Source organism: Pinus tabuliformis, chromosome Q (assembly GCF_031772625.1).
Source record: "Pinus tabuliformis cultivar Carrire ecotype Pingquan chromosome Q, CPIR1, whole genome shotgun sequence".
Taxonomy (NCBI): Eukaryota; Viridiplantae; Streptophyta; class Pinopsida; order Pinales; family Pinaceae; genus Pinus; species Pinus tabuliformis.
This window is the reverse complement of record NC_142296.1, coordinates 657,857,997-657,873,797: the sequence shown is the minus strand read 5'-3', so window position 1 is coordinate 657,873,797 and position 15,801 is coordinate 657,857,997. Positions and strand designations below refer to the sequence as shown.

Genomic DNA, 15,801 nt, shown 5'->3' with positions numbered 1-15,801 from the left:
ATGCATCCAACAAAATCTGAATCGCTATATCCGATCACCTCTGATTCATTGGATCTTCTATACATAAGCATGTAATCTTTCGTGCCTTGTAAGTACCTCAAAACTTTCTTTGCATCTTGCCAATGTTCCCTTCCTGGATTACTTTGATACCTCCCTAACATACCGACCGCAAAGCTGATATCCAGTCTAGTACAGGTTTGAGCATACATCAGGCTACCAACAACAGATGCATATGGAATTGATTCCATTTCCTTTCGTTCAACATCATTCTTAGGACATTGCATGAGATTGAATTTATCACCTTTCTGTACAGGAACTGTTCCAGGTGAACACTTACTCATTCCAAATCTCTCTAGAATCCTTTCGACATATCCTTTCTGAGACAATCCCAATATTCCTTGTGATCGATCACGGAATATTTCTATTCCAATCACATAGGATGCCTCTCCCATATCTTTCATTTCAAAGTTTGTTGAGAGAAATTCCTTAGTCTCATGCAATATACTTAAATTATTTGCAGCAAGCAAGATGTCATCAACATAAAGGACCAGATAAATAAACTTGCTCCCACTGATCTTTTGGTATATACAGTGATCAACCGTATTTTCCTTAAAACCAAAGGATGTAATAATGGTATTGAACTTAATATACCATTGCCGGGATGCTTGTTTAAGCCCATATATTGACTTCTTAAGTTTACACACCAATTGTTCTTTACCTTCTATAGAAAAACCCTCAGGTTGATCCATGTAAACATCCTCATCAAGATCTCCATTCAGAAAGGCTGTTTTCACATCCATTTGATGCAACTCCAAATCATAATGAGCTACTAATGCCATTATTATTCTTAGTGAGTCTTTTTTCGAAACAGGAGAAAATGTCTCCTTGTAATCAACACCATCTTTCTGAGTGTAACCCTTAGCAACAAGTCTAGCTTTATACCGTTCGATATTACCACTAGAGTCGTGTTTGGTTTTAAAAACCCATTTGCATCCGACTCTTTTACAGCCATGTGGTAACTCAACGAGATCCCAAACTTCATTCTGTTGCATGGATTTCAGTTCTTCTTTCATGGCATTAATCCATTCCTTTGACTCTTTACTTTCTACAGCATGTGAAAACGAAACTGGATCCTTATTGATTCCAATATCATAATCTGATTCTTGCATATAAACCACATAATCATTAGAAATAGCTGACCTACGATTTCTTTGAGGTCTTCTTAATGCTACTTGTTGTGGTTCATGCATATCAGCATTATGTAAGTCATTTCCTTCAGGAAGTACTTCTTCATTTATATGTTGTTCATTATCATCATGCTGTTCTACAACAGCTGGAACAACATTTGGAGTAATGGTAGATGGAGGAACTATTCTAGGCAATGTAACATTTACCCTTGTTTCCTTTATTTCTACTATTTCTCTTCGAGTACTCCCACTGACTTCACCATTCTCAATGAATCTTGCATTACCATTTTCTACAATTCTTGGACTATGATTAGGACAGTAAAACACGTACCCTTTAGATTTCTCAGGGTAACCTAAAAAATACCCACTGATCGTTCGAGAATCTAATTTCTTTTCATGTGGATTATAAATTCTCGCTTCCGCTGGACAACCCCAAACATGCAGGTGTCTTAAGCTAGGTTTCCTGTTAGTCCATAACTCAAAAGGAGTCTTTTGAACAGCTTTACTAGGAACCCTATTCAACAAATAATTAGCAGTTTTGAGAGCATACGACCACAAATTCTTAGGTAGTGTAGAATCTGACATCATACTCCTAATCATATCTATTAACGTCCTATTGCGCCTTTCTGCTACACCATTTTGCTGTGGTGTACCTGGCATTGTGTATTGCGCACATATGCCATGACTTTCGAGGAATTTTGCAAATGGACCTGGACACTGGCCTGACTCATTATATTTACCATAATATTCACCACCTCTATCAGACCTTATGATTTTCACCTTTTTATCTAATTGCCTCTCAACTTCCTTTACAAACGTCTCAAGGACATTCACAGATTGAGATTTTTCATGAAGCAAATAGACATAACCATAACGGGAAAAATCGTCAATGAAAGTGATGAAATACTTTTCTCCATTAAAGGCTGAAGTGTCCATAGGTCCGCAAATATCAGTGTGTATTATTTCAAGAAGCTGGCTGCTTCTGGTGGCTCCTTTCTTATTATGTTTGGTTTGTTTACCTTTAATACAATCCACACATAATTCTAGATCACTAAAGTCCAAATTTGACAAAATTTCATTACTTACTAGTCTCATCATTCTTTCTTTGGATATATGACCTAGTCTTTTATGCCACAAGAAAGCAGAATTTTCATTCACCATGCTACGTTTACATCCAACATTATTTACTACATTCAACAAGGAATTCGCATAAGTGTCATTCAGTTTCAATTTATATAAACCATCAATTAGAATACCAGAACCAACATTATCAGTATTCTTATATAAATCAAAACAGCCAGATCCAAACATACATCTAAAACCAGAATTATCCAACTTACTTACGGAAATAAGGTTTCTAGATAATGAAGGTACATAAAGGGTACTGTATAAGTCTAATACATATCCACTTTCTAGAATTAGACGATAAGTCCCAATGCCTTCAATTGAAGATTTCATTCCGTTTCCCATAAAGAGAAAACGATCTTCATTTGGATTTATGGTTCGGATCATAAGAAATCCCTGCATATTATTGGAAACATGAGTTGTAGCACCAGTATCAAGCCACCATGTATTAATGGGAACTTCAACTAAATTTGATTCAAAACATACGAAAGATAGATAATTACCTTTCTTTTCGAACCAAGCTTTCCTTTTCGGACAGTCACTTTGATAATTTCCTTTCTTTTTACAGAAATGACATTGAACATCCTTTAGTTCCTTCTTTGCCTTATCCTGCCCATTCTTAGCAGGTGCCTTTTTCTTCTTGAAATGACTTGATTTTCCTTTCTTTTCTTTACCAGCTTTATTACTCACAAAACTTACTGAGTGATTCACTTGATTTTTCAAACGTCCTTCTTCCTGAACAAGTCTACTGGCCAATTCATTAACATTCCACTTATCCTTTATAGTGTTATAGTTAATCTGAAAAGGTCCATATTCAAAAGGTAGCGAGTTCAGGATGAACTGGACAAGAAAAGAATCCTCTACTGTAAGTCCCAGGGAGTTTAACCTTGCTGCAAGATTAGTCATCTCTATAATGTGCTCTTGCATAGTTCGCGACCCATCAAACTTCATGGTCGTGAGTTCTGCCATAAGAGTACCAGCGAGTGACTTATCAGCTGAACGAAAACGCTCTTCCACAGACTGCATATATTCCTTAGCACTTTCTGTTTGTGGAATTGTTGACTTGATGTTGTTAGCAACAGTCATCTTAATAAACATAAGGCTCAATCTGTTACTGCGTTCCCATGCTTTATGGTGTGATTTTTCTGCCTCAGTACTATCTTTTGTAAGAGCAGCAGGTTTATCCTCAAGGAGTGCCAAGTCAAGATCCTGAACACCTAAATGGAAATTGACTTGTTCTCTCCATTCAGAAAAATTAACACCAGTGAACAATGTAACAGATGAAGCATGTGTATTCATGGGAACTCCTGCAAATTAAAAATGAAATAACTATAAGCTCATAACTAACGCGATTCAGATGTAGACATAATAGTATAAAATAGCACTCCTTTGGGTAGATACTATCCTATACTTAACATAATTAAATACCAAAACATAAGTAGGTAACAAATATGTTCAATTAAATAGAACTGACATCTTTGGATGATCAATATTTATTTAATCAAAATATCTATTAAACCTCATCATGTCAACTAGATATAGAACAAGACTTTCCTTTGGGTAAGTTCTCAGGTTCTATCATTAGTGACTCCAGTTTTAATTGGTATTATTATAACTGGCAATTTCTATCAATAATCATTATGTCACTTATGCACTAAATGATTATTCTGATTTTGACCACTTTGGTGATTAACAAAATCATAAATCTCATGTGCATAAATGATTTATAACACATACTTTATGCAAAACAATCAGTCACAGAACAATTACTTTTATGCCCACATTCCAAACAAGGTCGAAAACTTTATATCCGACGGTAATATACACCATGGTTGACATGCAACCTCAAAATTTTCAGAATCCGGATCATCAATGTATCATTATATCATATAAAACATGAACTCTACACTCAATAGAGTAAACAAGGCCATATGCTAATCTTGAATCACTTTTGGCATTCTTCTACATTGATAATTCTCTAATATTTTGTGCATGAGTAAAGCGTTGGAAAGGTTGAAACATTTAAATATACATGTTAGCGTTCAATTAACAGGGGGCGTATCTTCCCTTCACAACGCTCTTTGATTAGCAAACATTCCATCGCAGAACTAATTTTATATTCCCCATTCCTTACGAACTAAAGAAATCAAAACACGCGCTTGCTAAGGAAGAAAAGTGGGAGGCTCTTGCATGTTTTGCCAAAACATGGAATACAGGGAAATCAGATTGATATAATATATTAAAGTTGCATGTTTCCCTTATACAGAACACTTTGCAAAGTCTGCCTTGTAGCTTCCAATATGTAAACGAATAGATTTATACACAAAAGAAAAGGAAAGACGGAATGATAAAACAGATCCCAATGACTTCGACTTAAGCAAGAACTCAATGCAGTACCAATAAGCCACGATGGGCGAAACGAATCTTGATTGGATTTGATTAACATCATGAGTAAAGCACAGAACAGATCAATTGCAATCATAGGAAATATTCAGTTATTGATTGGTGGCTCTGATACCAAATGTAAAATTTCCATTAACAGCCCAAAGATCATCAATACCGAATATTTCACAAACAAAACTTAATATGATCTATTGTTTAAGATGACATACCTTGATTAACAGCGGAAGATGTAATGGCTGCCATCTACTTTGATCTGACTCCTACTCTTCTTCTCAGAATTTGGTTTCTCTTTCTAGCCCTGTTTCTTCATGCGCTTCTTGATGGAGAAGAATGCGACTATTGCAGGGGGAGAGAGGACCCAATCCTTTTTATATTTTTTAACTCTAAATCTGGTACGTCCATCATATACCAATTCAACGCTTTAATGCTTTAATGCTTTAATGCTTTTAACGCTTTTAATGCTTTAATCGGGTCACATTAAGATTTAGAAACTGCAGATTTCTAACAGCGTGGTCGTCAGTGACTCCATTCCCGCATTTCTGATGGGCAGCGCCCTTCTTTTCATGTCTGTCAGGTCACGATGCCAATGAGTCGGGTTCCTGAAACAATTGAGCAGATGGTGATGATGAGAAATTAGGAAAATTTGTATTGGGCTTATTGAAGGGGCGCAACAAGTTTAATTCCAGGCGTACCTTGGATTATGCTCTCGCATGGCCTGGCAGGTCGTGAGGCCCTCAAATGTCTGGTTCGCGAAAACGTCGGTTGCGGGGCTTCGAACCTGCGACCTGTTGTATCGGATCCATGACAAACTGTAAGTTCTCAAATCCCCATTCCCTGCACAACAGAATTATCACATTGAATTTCAAATCCAAAAACCATAATCGAATCTTTACTACTATTTAATTGAAAATATAATGGGTCTTACCTGGAATCAGTACTGTTGGCACTGTTGGCCGAGCTGTTGTCCAGTTTATTCTGCAAGCAAAGCTTATTGGACATGGAAGGCCTTTGCTATAGCAAGGTCTCGTAGGCTGCGAAGGTTTTGGGAACGACGAACCAAATATTCCTGAAAGCAGGTCTGAATGATCACAGCAGCATCCTGGGGAGACAACTCCTTCTGCTTCCCCTTACAACTGAGTTGACCAGTTGCTGCAGCTCTCCTTTTGGCCAACACACCCTGCCATGTTACACACAAATAGTTGTCAGCAAAAGAAGACCAAGAACAAGTAATGTGTTTGACAACATTTTCAACATAAGTTTCATCTTTGTCTTGCCTGGATTTTCTTACACGCCTCATCATCATCTGAGTGGTTGCTGCTGCTACTGCTGCTCCCACCGCCTTCTTCAAGTGGAATGACGATCTTAGCATCTGAAGACTTGTTATCATTGATAACAGTATATTTTTCAACTCGAATGGTTTTGAACTCCCCCTGCCGCGCTCCAGGAATTGTTATTGTGATGGGATCGGTGACTTTATTCTTAGATTCTTCCCATTTGTATGAAATCTTGCCCTTCACACCATTATCCCCCTTCCATTCTTGCTTTAAGGACTTCTTCACAGTACATGCACATGGTAGTGGCTTTGCTTTTTCAGGTTTAGTTTCCTTCTTGGCCTTCAAATCCTTGAGCTTTTCCACACTCATCTCCATCGCTGTCATTCGATCAGCCAGGTCCTTCACGAATTCATCCCTGCGGAACTGAGCTTTCTCTACTATTCTTTGAACAGCGAATGAATCCCCACGTCCTCCTGTGGTCTGTCGAAACCTGCAAATGGTTTTGTGAGAAGGAGTTGTCTCCATCTCCATTGCTATACGATCTGTGCAGGCAAAGGTGAAGGGCTCCTTCTCTATGGCCTTCTTCACATTCGAATTGAAATCGCAGAGCCATTTCTTTCTGATGGCAAAGAAATCATCCTCCAATGGAAAAGGATTCCACTCTAGGTCTAGGTCTGCAACCATCGATTTTTCAAATATGCGTTTGTGGGTTTCTTCAATCCAGGAAGAGGATGGACTTGAGTAGTAGTATTCCACCCAGCTACAGTGCCCGGGTTTCAGGTTTCAATCTCCCTGATCACAGCTGTTAACCTGATGCGACCTTAGGTGGCCTGCTGTATAGCTTGCATGTGTTATGCTAGGGAGATAGGTGTTAGGCACATGGCCGTCATGTAGGGCCCACAAGGTGGATAAAAGTTTCGACTTTCATTTTTATTTTTATTGACATCGGTTGATTTTCTTATTTTTATTTAAATTTGAAATTTGATGTTGCATTGTCGTTTCTTAGTTGAGAGCTGGTACAGTTGAGAGCTTACTTTTGTTGGCATGTTATGAATCTGTGAAGGGGCGGACAAGCGGAGGAGGATCCAACCATAATATTGAGATACATGTAAGTATATTTTCTTGCTGTGAAAGTCATTTGGTATTTATTTGTTCTTCATCAAATCCTTGAGGGTCAAATTTGCCAGGTTGGGTTAAAATTCCTGTATTAAATTCTGTCATTTCGTTGATTATGTTTTGCTGCATGTTCGTTTGATGGGTTTCTGCTGCTACGCCCATTCGGGTTAATTTCCAGCTTAAATTTGTATTGGGCTTATTGAATTTGGGTATTTTGAAAAGTCATTTTAGATTTTTACCTGTTTTCATTGTAGTCTTTGCTTCCATGAATGTTGTAAATGCATTTGACTGATAGGCTTATGATGATTTTGGAAATTGAGCAACTTGTTGAGCTATTTGTGCGTGGCTTTGGGGCAGAGGGGGAGTGGGGTGGTGTGAGTTTTCTATTGTCAAATTTGCTTGTTTTCAGGGTTTGCTAAGGGGGATTGTAAGAGGGATGATGACATAATACCTTCACTCTAATTGCAGCTGAATTTTGCTTCAGGTTTAATTTTAGGCCGCCCTGCACAGTTTTGGTGGGGGCGGATTCTTTTATGGAAACACGAAGCCGAAAGCGAGCGGAGGCCATAACGCAAAGGCCATCCTCTGCCCAGTCATCCAGGGCCAACAAACGAGCTCGTCTTCCCTCTGCGTTTGCATCTGCTGCCTCGATTCCACCGCGTTCTCGCTTGCCGATCAAGCCACTTTCTGGTTCTACTATAGCGAGCTTGCGCCCTGAATTGGCTAGCGTGGATTTGGAAATGGAGTCCTCTGGTTCAGCCTCAAAGAGAGAACATGATGACAAAGGGATTGAAAAGGCTAACGAGAGGGAAAGAGGAGGGGGAATTAGTAATAATGATTCTGATGAAGATCATGAAGATGAAGGTGTTAGCAGTCTTCAGCACAATATCACTACTGCAAGCAGTGCACTAGAGGGCCTTTTACGTAAACTGGGGGCCAGGCGAGATGATCTTTTGCCTGGGTCTATGCCCTTTTCACAGCAGAGCAGCAGATTAAGAAGAATTTTGTCAGGATTGAGGGCCGACGCTGAGATTGGTCGTCAACTGACGCTCTCAGCCAGCTTTGTGAAATTTTATCCATTTCCACTGAGGATTCTTTGAGCAGTTTCTCAGTGGATTCATTTGTGCCAGTGCTAGTAACATTACTTAACCACGAGAGCAGTCCAGAAATAATGCTTCTGGCTGCCAGAGCTTTAACTCATCTTTGCGATGTTCTTCCCTAGGCCTGTGTCTCGATTGTGCATTATGGTGCTGTTCCTTCTTTCTGCGATCGGTTGCTGACCATTGAGTATATGGATTTGGCAGAGCAAGTATGTGCTACGTATTGCATATGTGTAAATTATTCATGCAATTTGAAAGAAATGCTTATTTCAGTTCTACCCAAAATGATTTCCCAGTTGTTTGACTGTTTTCACCAAAATCTATGAATCCCTGTGGTGCAGTCTTTAGAAGCACTTGAGAAGATATCTCATGAGCACCCCATTGCATGCCTTCGTGCTGGTGCTCTAATGGCAGTGCTATCTTATCTGGAATTTTTCTCCAGCGGTGTTCAGGTACAGTCGCAAAAGTTGTATTTTATTAGCTTTTGTTTATATAGGAAAATTTAATCTTATGTTTGAGTCTGCTCTTGGAATGCACTAGAGGGTAGCATTGTCCACTGCTGCAAACATTTGCAAGAAGATTCCATCTGATGCAGCGGAATTTGTAATGGATGCTGTGCCAATATTGACAAATCTTCTTCAATTTCATGACTCAAAGGTAATCTATTTTTTGCATATTCTCCTTTCATATTTAACGTAGGAGTGCGTTTATAAAGATGGCATAGCGTTAAATTTATATTTGTTTGTGTTCTGTGTTCAATTTTTATTGATCCTTTGAATGTTTACCTTGAAGTACATTTCCTCCTCTGGCCAATGATAAATATTTGTTACGCAGGTGGTCGAACATGCATGTATTTGTTTGACTCGGATTGTAGAATCTTTTGCCTCTTCTTCTGAGAAATTAGATGAACTCTGTAATCATGGCTTGGTTACACAAGCAGCAAGACTTATATCTGTCGGTACTTCTGGAAGTGGCCAGTCATCTCTTAGTACATCCACATATACGGTATCAACATAAGTGACTTATTTGTTAAAAAAATTGGAAGGTTCTGTTATAACTTATTGCATGGTCTCATATTATCAATTGGCTTGCAGGGTTTGATTAGGATTCTATCTAAATTTGCTGGTGGATCTGCTTTAGCTGCCAAGGCACTTCTTGATCTCAATATAAGCGGCATTGTTAGAGATATTCTCACTGGTTCTAGCCTGGTGCCAGGCATGTCAGGTTCCCTTGCTCTGGACAGACCCACTGATCAGGTACTTAAAATATTATCCTTCATCTGACTGTTATTCCTGCTGTGTTAAAAAGTTGAGACACATATTGACTATCCGATCTGAAACCACACGTGAATAGATTTTGCTTGAATGGTACTAGACAAATAAAATAAAATAGACATTTATCTGTATTGGAGAGTCAGGGAGTTTCATTTAGAATATTCCCATTATTGTTTTTCAAATTCTATGTTATTTCGACTTTTTAACTTCATGTGAAGTTTGTTACCTGTCATAAAGGTCGGATTCACATCAAGGAAGTTCAGTTTGTTGCATGGCCTTGTTTCTCATGTGACTACAATGGGGCCTTTGATTTTGCTACATTCATCAAGCTGAATTTAGTCCATTGTAGTACAAGAAAAATACTGATGGGATTGTCCAGTGACTACAGTAGTTTTCCAGTTTTAAGGACTCTATGACACTTTTAAAGAATTATTATTGCATTAAACTTTATTTTAACTTTTCATATTTGTCAAGATAAATTTTCAGTACTTAAGGGTCTCTTTTGAGTTTCAGGTAATTTTTGAAACTTCTGAAAGAATAAGGTTGTTTTCAATTGTAACTCTTCATTTCTTTTATAATGGTGAACAAAACAAGGAGATATGGAAATTATGATCATGGGATTGCTCAATGTTCTTGTGTATCTTGTTGTATATTAATAGTAAATCCATAGATACCTGCATCCTGGTAGATTGCTCGAGCAAGCTGCAGCCTTTGCTTTTGTCCACCACTCAAATTGATGCCTCTTTCACCAATCTCTGTTTGATCCCCATGAGAAAACAATTCTAGGTCTTTCTTCAGAACACATGCTTCAAGTACACCTTCATACCTGGTTTTATTCATCTTGTTCCTGAATAAGATGTTATCTTCAATTTTCCCACTTTGAATCCATGGAGACTGTGGAACATAAGCTATGGTACCGCTGACCTTCACAGTGCCTGCCCTGTTCAACCCTTCTCAGCTCTTGGAGCCTACGTAGATATATGGTTTCCCAAGCTGCTGGGCTGCAAAATACCATTGTCTCTGGGCCAATGACTCAATCATCTTTGCACCAAAGAAAACAGAGGCCAGCACATAGCCTTCATAGGAAAAATGCTCTGTTCCTCCCAAGTACTCTACGAACAAGTTTATCAGATATGGACCTATATATGTTGCACAGCTAAATATGGCTGCAAACAAAGCATTGATTATCATTCCCTTCCAAACAGATGACAGAATGGCCTTTAGCATTGATGGGTTCTGTATATTTGTCTCGACCTTTTGGCAGCACCAGTTGGTTTCAAGTCCTCGATATGACTCTTCAGCAGTATCCTTGCCTGCAACATTTGGTACGTCATCAACCTCTAAAGTCTTCTTGTATCCCATGGCAAACAAGGGGTTGAGCCAATGGAATTTCATCAGGCTCCAAACATTGGCTCTGGAATATGGAGTCAACTGATTAATATGGCATATCTCATGTTGAGGATTAAATCTGGCAGATCTGTATGTACATCTGAATCCAATTCCTAGTAACTTGCCTTTTAGGCTTTTCTTTCTTATGGGGCTGTCATATTTGCTACAATCTCTGGTTGCTTTAGGCCTACTTAAATCATTTAGATGACTGTGTGGATGTACATATGATTTTCTAGCACAAAATTTGATTAAACTTTTATGGGTACAATTATCATTGTTTTTTTTTGTGTGATTAGATGAAAGAAAACATTGAAAGCTAGTCCCTGAGCAAGAGTTTTTTTTTAGCATGTGGCTAAGCTCCTGAATATGGTTGTGGGCAGTATTTACTTTCATCATCGATGGACAAGACAGTGAGATTGTGGGACATGCCAAGCAAGAGTTGTCTAAGAGTCTTTTCACACAATGACTATGGTAAGCTTACTTTTTTCTAGGTAAATATTTGTAATGTTGGTTTGATATGTGTTTAAATACACACTTCCATTTGCTGCCATAGTTTGAAGTGTGTTAGCTTCAAGATAGTTTGTATTGCTGGTATCTTACAAAGTTAACTAGGATGTCAATCACTGCCCATTTTCCAAAATACTTGATTTATATCAAGCATGAACACTTTTGGAGTATTTCTGACCGCCAAGTTGTTGACTGGACTGATCTGCATGAAATGGTTACTGCCGCATGCTACACCCCTGATGGCCAGGTCTGTTCACATTTTCCTCCATCTGTCCAGCAGAGTGCTGAAATTGAGTTTAGTACATTTTCAATTATGTGAGGAGGTTGTGGATGGACTTTGAATGTATTTTAATGTTACATTTTGGCTGTGGAATCAGGGAGCACTTGTTGGTACACATAAGGGAAGTTGCCACCTATATAATACATCAGGTATGCCATTTCTACAAAAGATTTAATACTATATTGGTTTCTCTGCAATTCAGTGGTTCATAGTCCTTCTTCCATGTAGGAAACATGTAGATGGCTAAGAAGGTTTATTTTTATAGAACTCTAGAGTCTAAAAAGAAGGTTTGTATTTTAGTACGACTTTAAAATTTTCTTTCAACATGAGCCTTCTCGTTTACTTACTCGTATTAGTAGCAGTTCTATGAAGAAATATTTCAATTTTTGCGACACATAACTGACATCTGATTCAAAAATGATATTGAGCAAAAGGGCTGGGTCTATCTAGTAATAAAAATTGTTCTTTACGATTCTCTTTTTTATAAATATATTCTTATAACAATATGGAGGGTTGTTGTTTGTTAACTTACCCTTGTATTCAGTTAGTGTATTTGATATAACAAATAGTTGTGTTTTATATTTAAACACTGCCTTGCACATGGATACATTTAACAACTGTTTCTATTTCACCCTTTTCAAATCATATTTTAACTCTTGAGCTATTGATGCAAGCTGCAGGGTAAAGGGACCATTGTAGGAAAAACAGGAAACACTCAATCCCATACTGAATTGTTCTTAATGATAGGTACTTCCCACTCTAGGTTGACAACAGACATTTTGTTTTTTTGAAATAATACATCTTATGTTATCCAGAAAGAAATATCATATGTATAAAAGGATAATAAAAATTAACTTACTACAAATAGATTTGCAACAAGGTCAGTATAAGTAGATGCAAAGCGACATTTTACATCTTTGACCAACAAGTACTCCGTGGATCTAGTTTTAGGCAGCTAGTTATTTGCAAGTCAACTTTTGAAATGAATAAACAGTACTTGTTTGACCCTAAAAAATAGACTTACATTGAAACTTCCTAATGGATTACAATTTCTGAAATGCTAGAAGCCATGGAGGTGACTGAATTTTATGAAGGCACTTCCTAGCAACCTGAATTATTGTAGTGGTTGAGAGGCCTATGACCTTAACTTTCTTCTGTTTTATTGTGCAGAGGGGGGCTGCACTCCTTGGATCTAGTTTAAGGCAGCTAGCTTTTAGCAATTCAACTTTTGAAATGAATAAACAATACCTGTTTAACCCTAAAAAAATAGACTTACATTGAACTGAGCTACTTAGGAAAAAATTACATTGCAGTTATGGCTAATGTTTTCTTTTTCTCTCGAATTATTCTAAGTGAGACCTTGTCCATTATAACTTCTTCTCCATCGCTCTCATTTTAAAGAAACAGGTTGGTTGCCCTTTTGAGGATTTCAAACCTATATCTTGTTGCAATACTATATATAAGATCTTAGCTAAGGTCATGGTTCCTTGTTTAGAGCCCATCCTTAAATCCTCCACTTTGTCCCAGGCAGATCGTCTATCTAAGAAGTGCTGGAGTAAACTATGTAAAGAAGCACTGGAGCTCTCAGCTGGTACTTTTAGTATATGTGAAATTGTTGATGGCACTTCCATGGAATCAACAGACATCAGGGTATAGAGTCTTCGGCAGAATCTTTCGTTTGCAATGTTGAAAACAGAAGAGATTTTCGTTCTTTGTGGCTATCAGTGGACAGCCAGATGGATTTTTGTTTTCGTTTCTGTTGTATTCCGATTTAGGCAAGGCAAACAGAAAATTTCTGCGAGACCATATTGAACTAAACCCATTGAATACACCAATCTCTACAGGTATGACAACCGTGTTGTGTGGAGTCCAGCTGGCAATTTGTTTGGTAAGAAGTTACATGTTGAAACCTGTTGCACAAGCATTGTGTCTTTTCCAGCTTTACATTGTTTTTGCACATGCAGTTAAATTGATTTGTGTTACTTTTATTATCCCTTGATGTCAACAGGGGTTTCCTATTCAAAGCACATAGTGCATACTTACACCTATAATGGTGGTGGAGATGTACGACAGCACTTGGAGGTATTTGATCAATAATTTTACTTTTCTTTCCCAGAGTAATAGCATACGCATACTTAACATACGAGCTATACAGCTATGATAAAGACTAGGTTTCTAACAGTTTGTATCCCTAAGTTCAGCTGATGTACTCTGCCTTCGTTTTGTAATCTTGGCTCTTGTCTTCACAGACTCAAAGGGGCACCTAATTTCACATTTACTACTGCCGCCACATCCATCATTCCATATGCCATTTGCTCCCGATGTCAGATCGATCACCTAATTGCACCGATCGCTCACTTAACGTAAGGTCTTCGTTTTATGCCCATCATTAAATACTGGCCTGCTCCAATCTGATCTTCAAGATTTCTGCACCTAGATATTGACATAGATTTCCTATCCAACCCAATCTACCACCAAGATTGCCTGACGTCAGATACATCACCTAATTTCGCATTTACTTCTGCCGCCACATACATCATTCCATATGCCATTTGCTCCCCATGTCATATCGACCACTTAATTGCACTGATTGCTCACTTAACATAAGCTTTTCGTTTTATGCCGACCATTAAATTCTGCCCTGCTCCATCCGAGCCTCAAGTATTTTAGCTCCATTCACACTTAAAACCACCTTACAAACACGTTGAACTTTTGTATAAATTGGCCTCTTCTGCACCTGGATATTCACATACACCTCCCCGCTTCACATAACATGGAATCCATTAGCATAAGCCAACTTACTGAACTCACAGCATTGTTTCTCTTAGCACTTATTCTCATGACTCTTCTGATTATTGACATCGTAAAAGTCGAAAGACAAAGAAAAAAGAAACCAAAAAAACAATAACATCTCTTTTGCATCATCTTACGCATTGTCTTATTTCCCCGCTTCCTTCTCTGTTACAGGTGTACGACGGATGCTTCAAATATGCATTCGGGTCCGCCATCGTGCTGCAACTCGCATTTTTATGCTTCTATCGTCTCTGCTCGACTGCGGCACTAATGTCCTAATTGTTAGCATTCGTGCTTGTCTTGTATTCTTCACATGTCTTATTTCCCCGCTTCCTTATCTGTTACAGGTGTACGACGGATGCTTCAAATATGCATTTGGGTCCGCCATGGTGCTGCAACTCGCATTTTTTATGCTTCTATCGTCTCTGCTCGACTGCGGCACTAATGTCCTAATTCTTAGCATTCGTGCTTGTCTTGTATTCTCATGTCACTATTTCTATTGCAGTTGTGTCATTTTGGGCTAGCAACATAAACTGGTGTATCTTGAATCGTGTTTATGTATTACTGAAACTTGTTCATGTGACTATATATATTGCAATTGTGTGATTTATGTATTACTGAAACTGGTGAACTAGTCTACTCTCTCTTTCTGAGAACTACTTCAAATCTGCGAGGAGTAACTTACTCCACTATATCTCCTGCTATAGCATGAAGAGTTTCTTACTGGGGAGAAATCTTGTAAATAGTGAAATTAGTTTCCTGTAGCTGTCCAGGGTAATGAATTGTCTTATTATGATTTCTAATTGTCAAATGTTAGCAAGTTTAAATTAAATTGAAACGAGCCTATTTGCAGGAATACATTTCTTCTGCCTTGCAAACATGCCTTTTTATCCTCAGATTGTCTTTTCTTTCCTGTTTAAAACTTCTGGTATACAGAAGCTGCATTTTGCTCTTAGCTCTTGCTAGCACTTCTTAAAGAAGCCTAAAGAAATGTTAGGCTTGAGATTTCCGGGAAGAAAACCTGGTTGAAAGCCAAGATGCTTATTTGCGTTCAAACATCAACTCTGAATCTCCTGATCTAGTTCGGAAACTGTCGGCATATAGTGCTGCTATACGAATTCAAAGGCAGCTAGATAGAACTATGTGCAGGGACTAGCTGCTTCGCAGCCATCCTTGTTTAGACATCTACTCCATCTTTAAAGTTATTGAACATTTTGAGTAGTCAAGATTTTTTTCAAGAAAGAGGAAACTATCTTTACCTGTATAGGTTCATTATTTAAAAACATTTTGAGTTGTTACAAGGCTCATTACACTTATTACATGCACAGTTTGTCACTGTTGAGTGAAATAAGG

The 15,801-nt window shown here is 38.1% G+C and overlaps 3 protein-coding genes across 4 annotated transcripts; 2 read left to right on the top strand and 1 right to left on the bottom strand.

The window, feature by feature from the left end:
- Positions 1-5,449: 5,449 nt before the first annotated feature.
- LOC149221243 (uncharacterized) lies at positions 5,450-7,046 on the bottom strand. Its single transcript, XM_089387346.1, has 4 exons — positions 5,990-7,046; positions 5,773-5,892; positions 5,641-5,690; positions 5,450-5,549 (listed from the first exon to the last, which is right to left on the bottom strand). Exons 1-4 carry the CDS (start codon positions 6,671-6,673, stop codon positions 5,450-5,452), a joined length of 954 nt encoding a protein of 317 aa, XP_089243472.1. The 5' UTR covers positions 6,674-7,046.
- A 67-nt stretch (positions 7,047-7,113) lies between these two features.
- On the top strand, positions 7,114-8,205 carry LOC149221242 (uncharacterized). Of its 2 annotated transcripts, none has more exons than XM_089382936.1 (2): positions 7,114-7,176; positions 7,590-8,205. In XM_089382936.1, exon 2 carries the CDS (start codon positions 7,639-7,641, stop codon positions 8,203-8,205), a length of 567 nt encoding a protein of 188 aa, XP_089239062.1. In that variant the 5' UTR covers positions 7,114-7,176; positions 7,590-7,638. The 2 variants fall into 2 exon arrangements, with proteins under 2 accessions (XP_089239062.1, XP_089239063.1); XM_089382937.1 differs by having other exon boundaries at positions 7,574-8,205.
- A 74-nt stretch (positions 8,206-8,279) lies between these two features.
- LOC149221241 (E3 ubiquitin-protein ligase UPL3-like) lies at positions 8,280-9,488 on the top strand. The gene is made up of 5 exons (XM_089387345.1): positions 8,280-8,414; positions 8,547-8,657; positions 8,746-8,862; positions 9,040-9,210; positions 9,300-9,488. Exons 1-5 carry the CDS (start codon positions 8,397-8,399, stop codon positions 9,486-9,488), a joined length of 606 nt encoding a protein of 201 aa, XP_089243471.1. The 5' UTR covers positions 8,280-8,396.
- The last annotated feature ends 6,313 nt before the right edge of the window (positions 9,489-15,801 follow it).

What these genes read in the sequence shown, in the direction of transcription:
- LOC149221243 (XM_089387346.1), bottom strand. Translation starts at nt 6,673, where the DNA reads ATGGTTGCAGACCTAGACCTAGAGTGGAATCCTTTTCCATTGGAGGAT. An exon ending in CCTGCTTTCAGGAATATTTG is followed by an intron (nt 5,691 to 5,772) that starts GTTCGTCGTTCC and finishes CTTTGCTTGCAG; the next exon opens with AATAAACTGGACAACAGCTC. An exon ending in GCCAACAGTACTGATTCCAG is followed by an intron (nt 5,550 to 5,640) that starts GTAAGACCCATT and finishes TCTGTTGTGCAG; the next exon opens with GGAATGGGGATTTGAGAACT.
- LOC149221242 (XM_089382936.1), top strand. Translation starts at nt 7,639, where the DNA reads ATGGAAACACGAAGCCGAAAGCGAGCGGAGGCCATAACGCAAAGGCCA.
- LOC149221241 (XM_089387345.1), top strand. An exon ending in TTCAATTTCATGACTCAAAG is followed by an intron (nt 8,863 to 9,039) that starts GTAATCTATTTT and finishes TTTGTTACGCAG; the next exon opens with GTGGTCGAACATGCATGTAT. An exon ending in TTAGTACATCCACATATACG is followed by an intron (nt 9,211 to 9,299) that starts GTATCAACATAA and finishes ATTGGCTTGCAG; the next exon opens with GGTTTGATTAGGATTCTATC.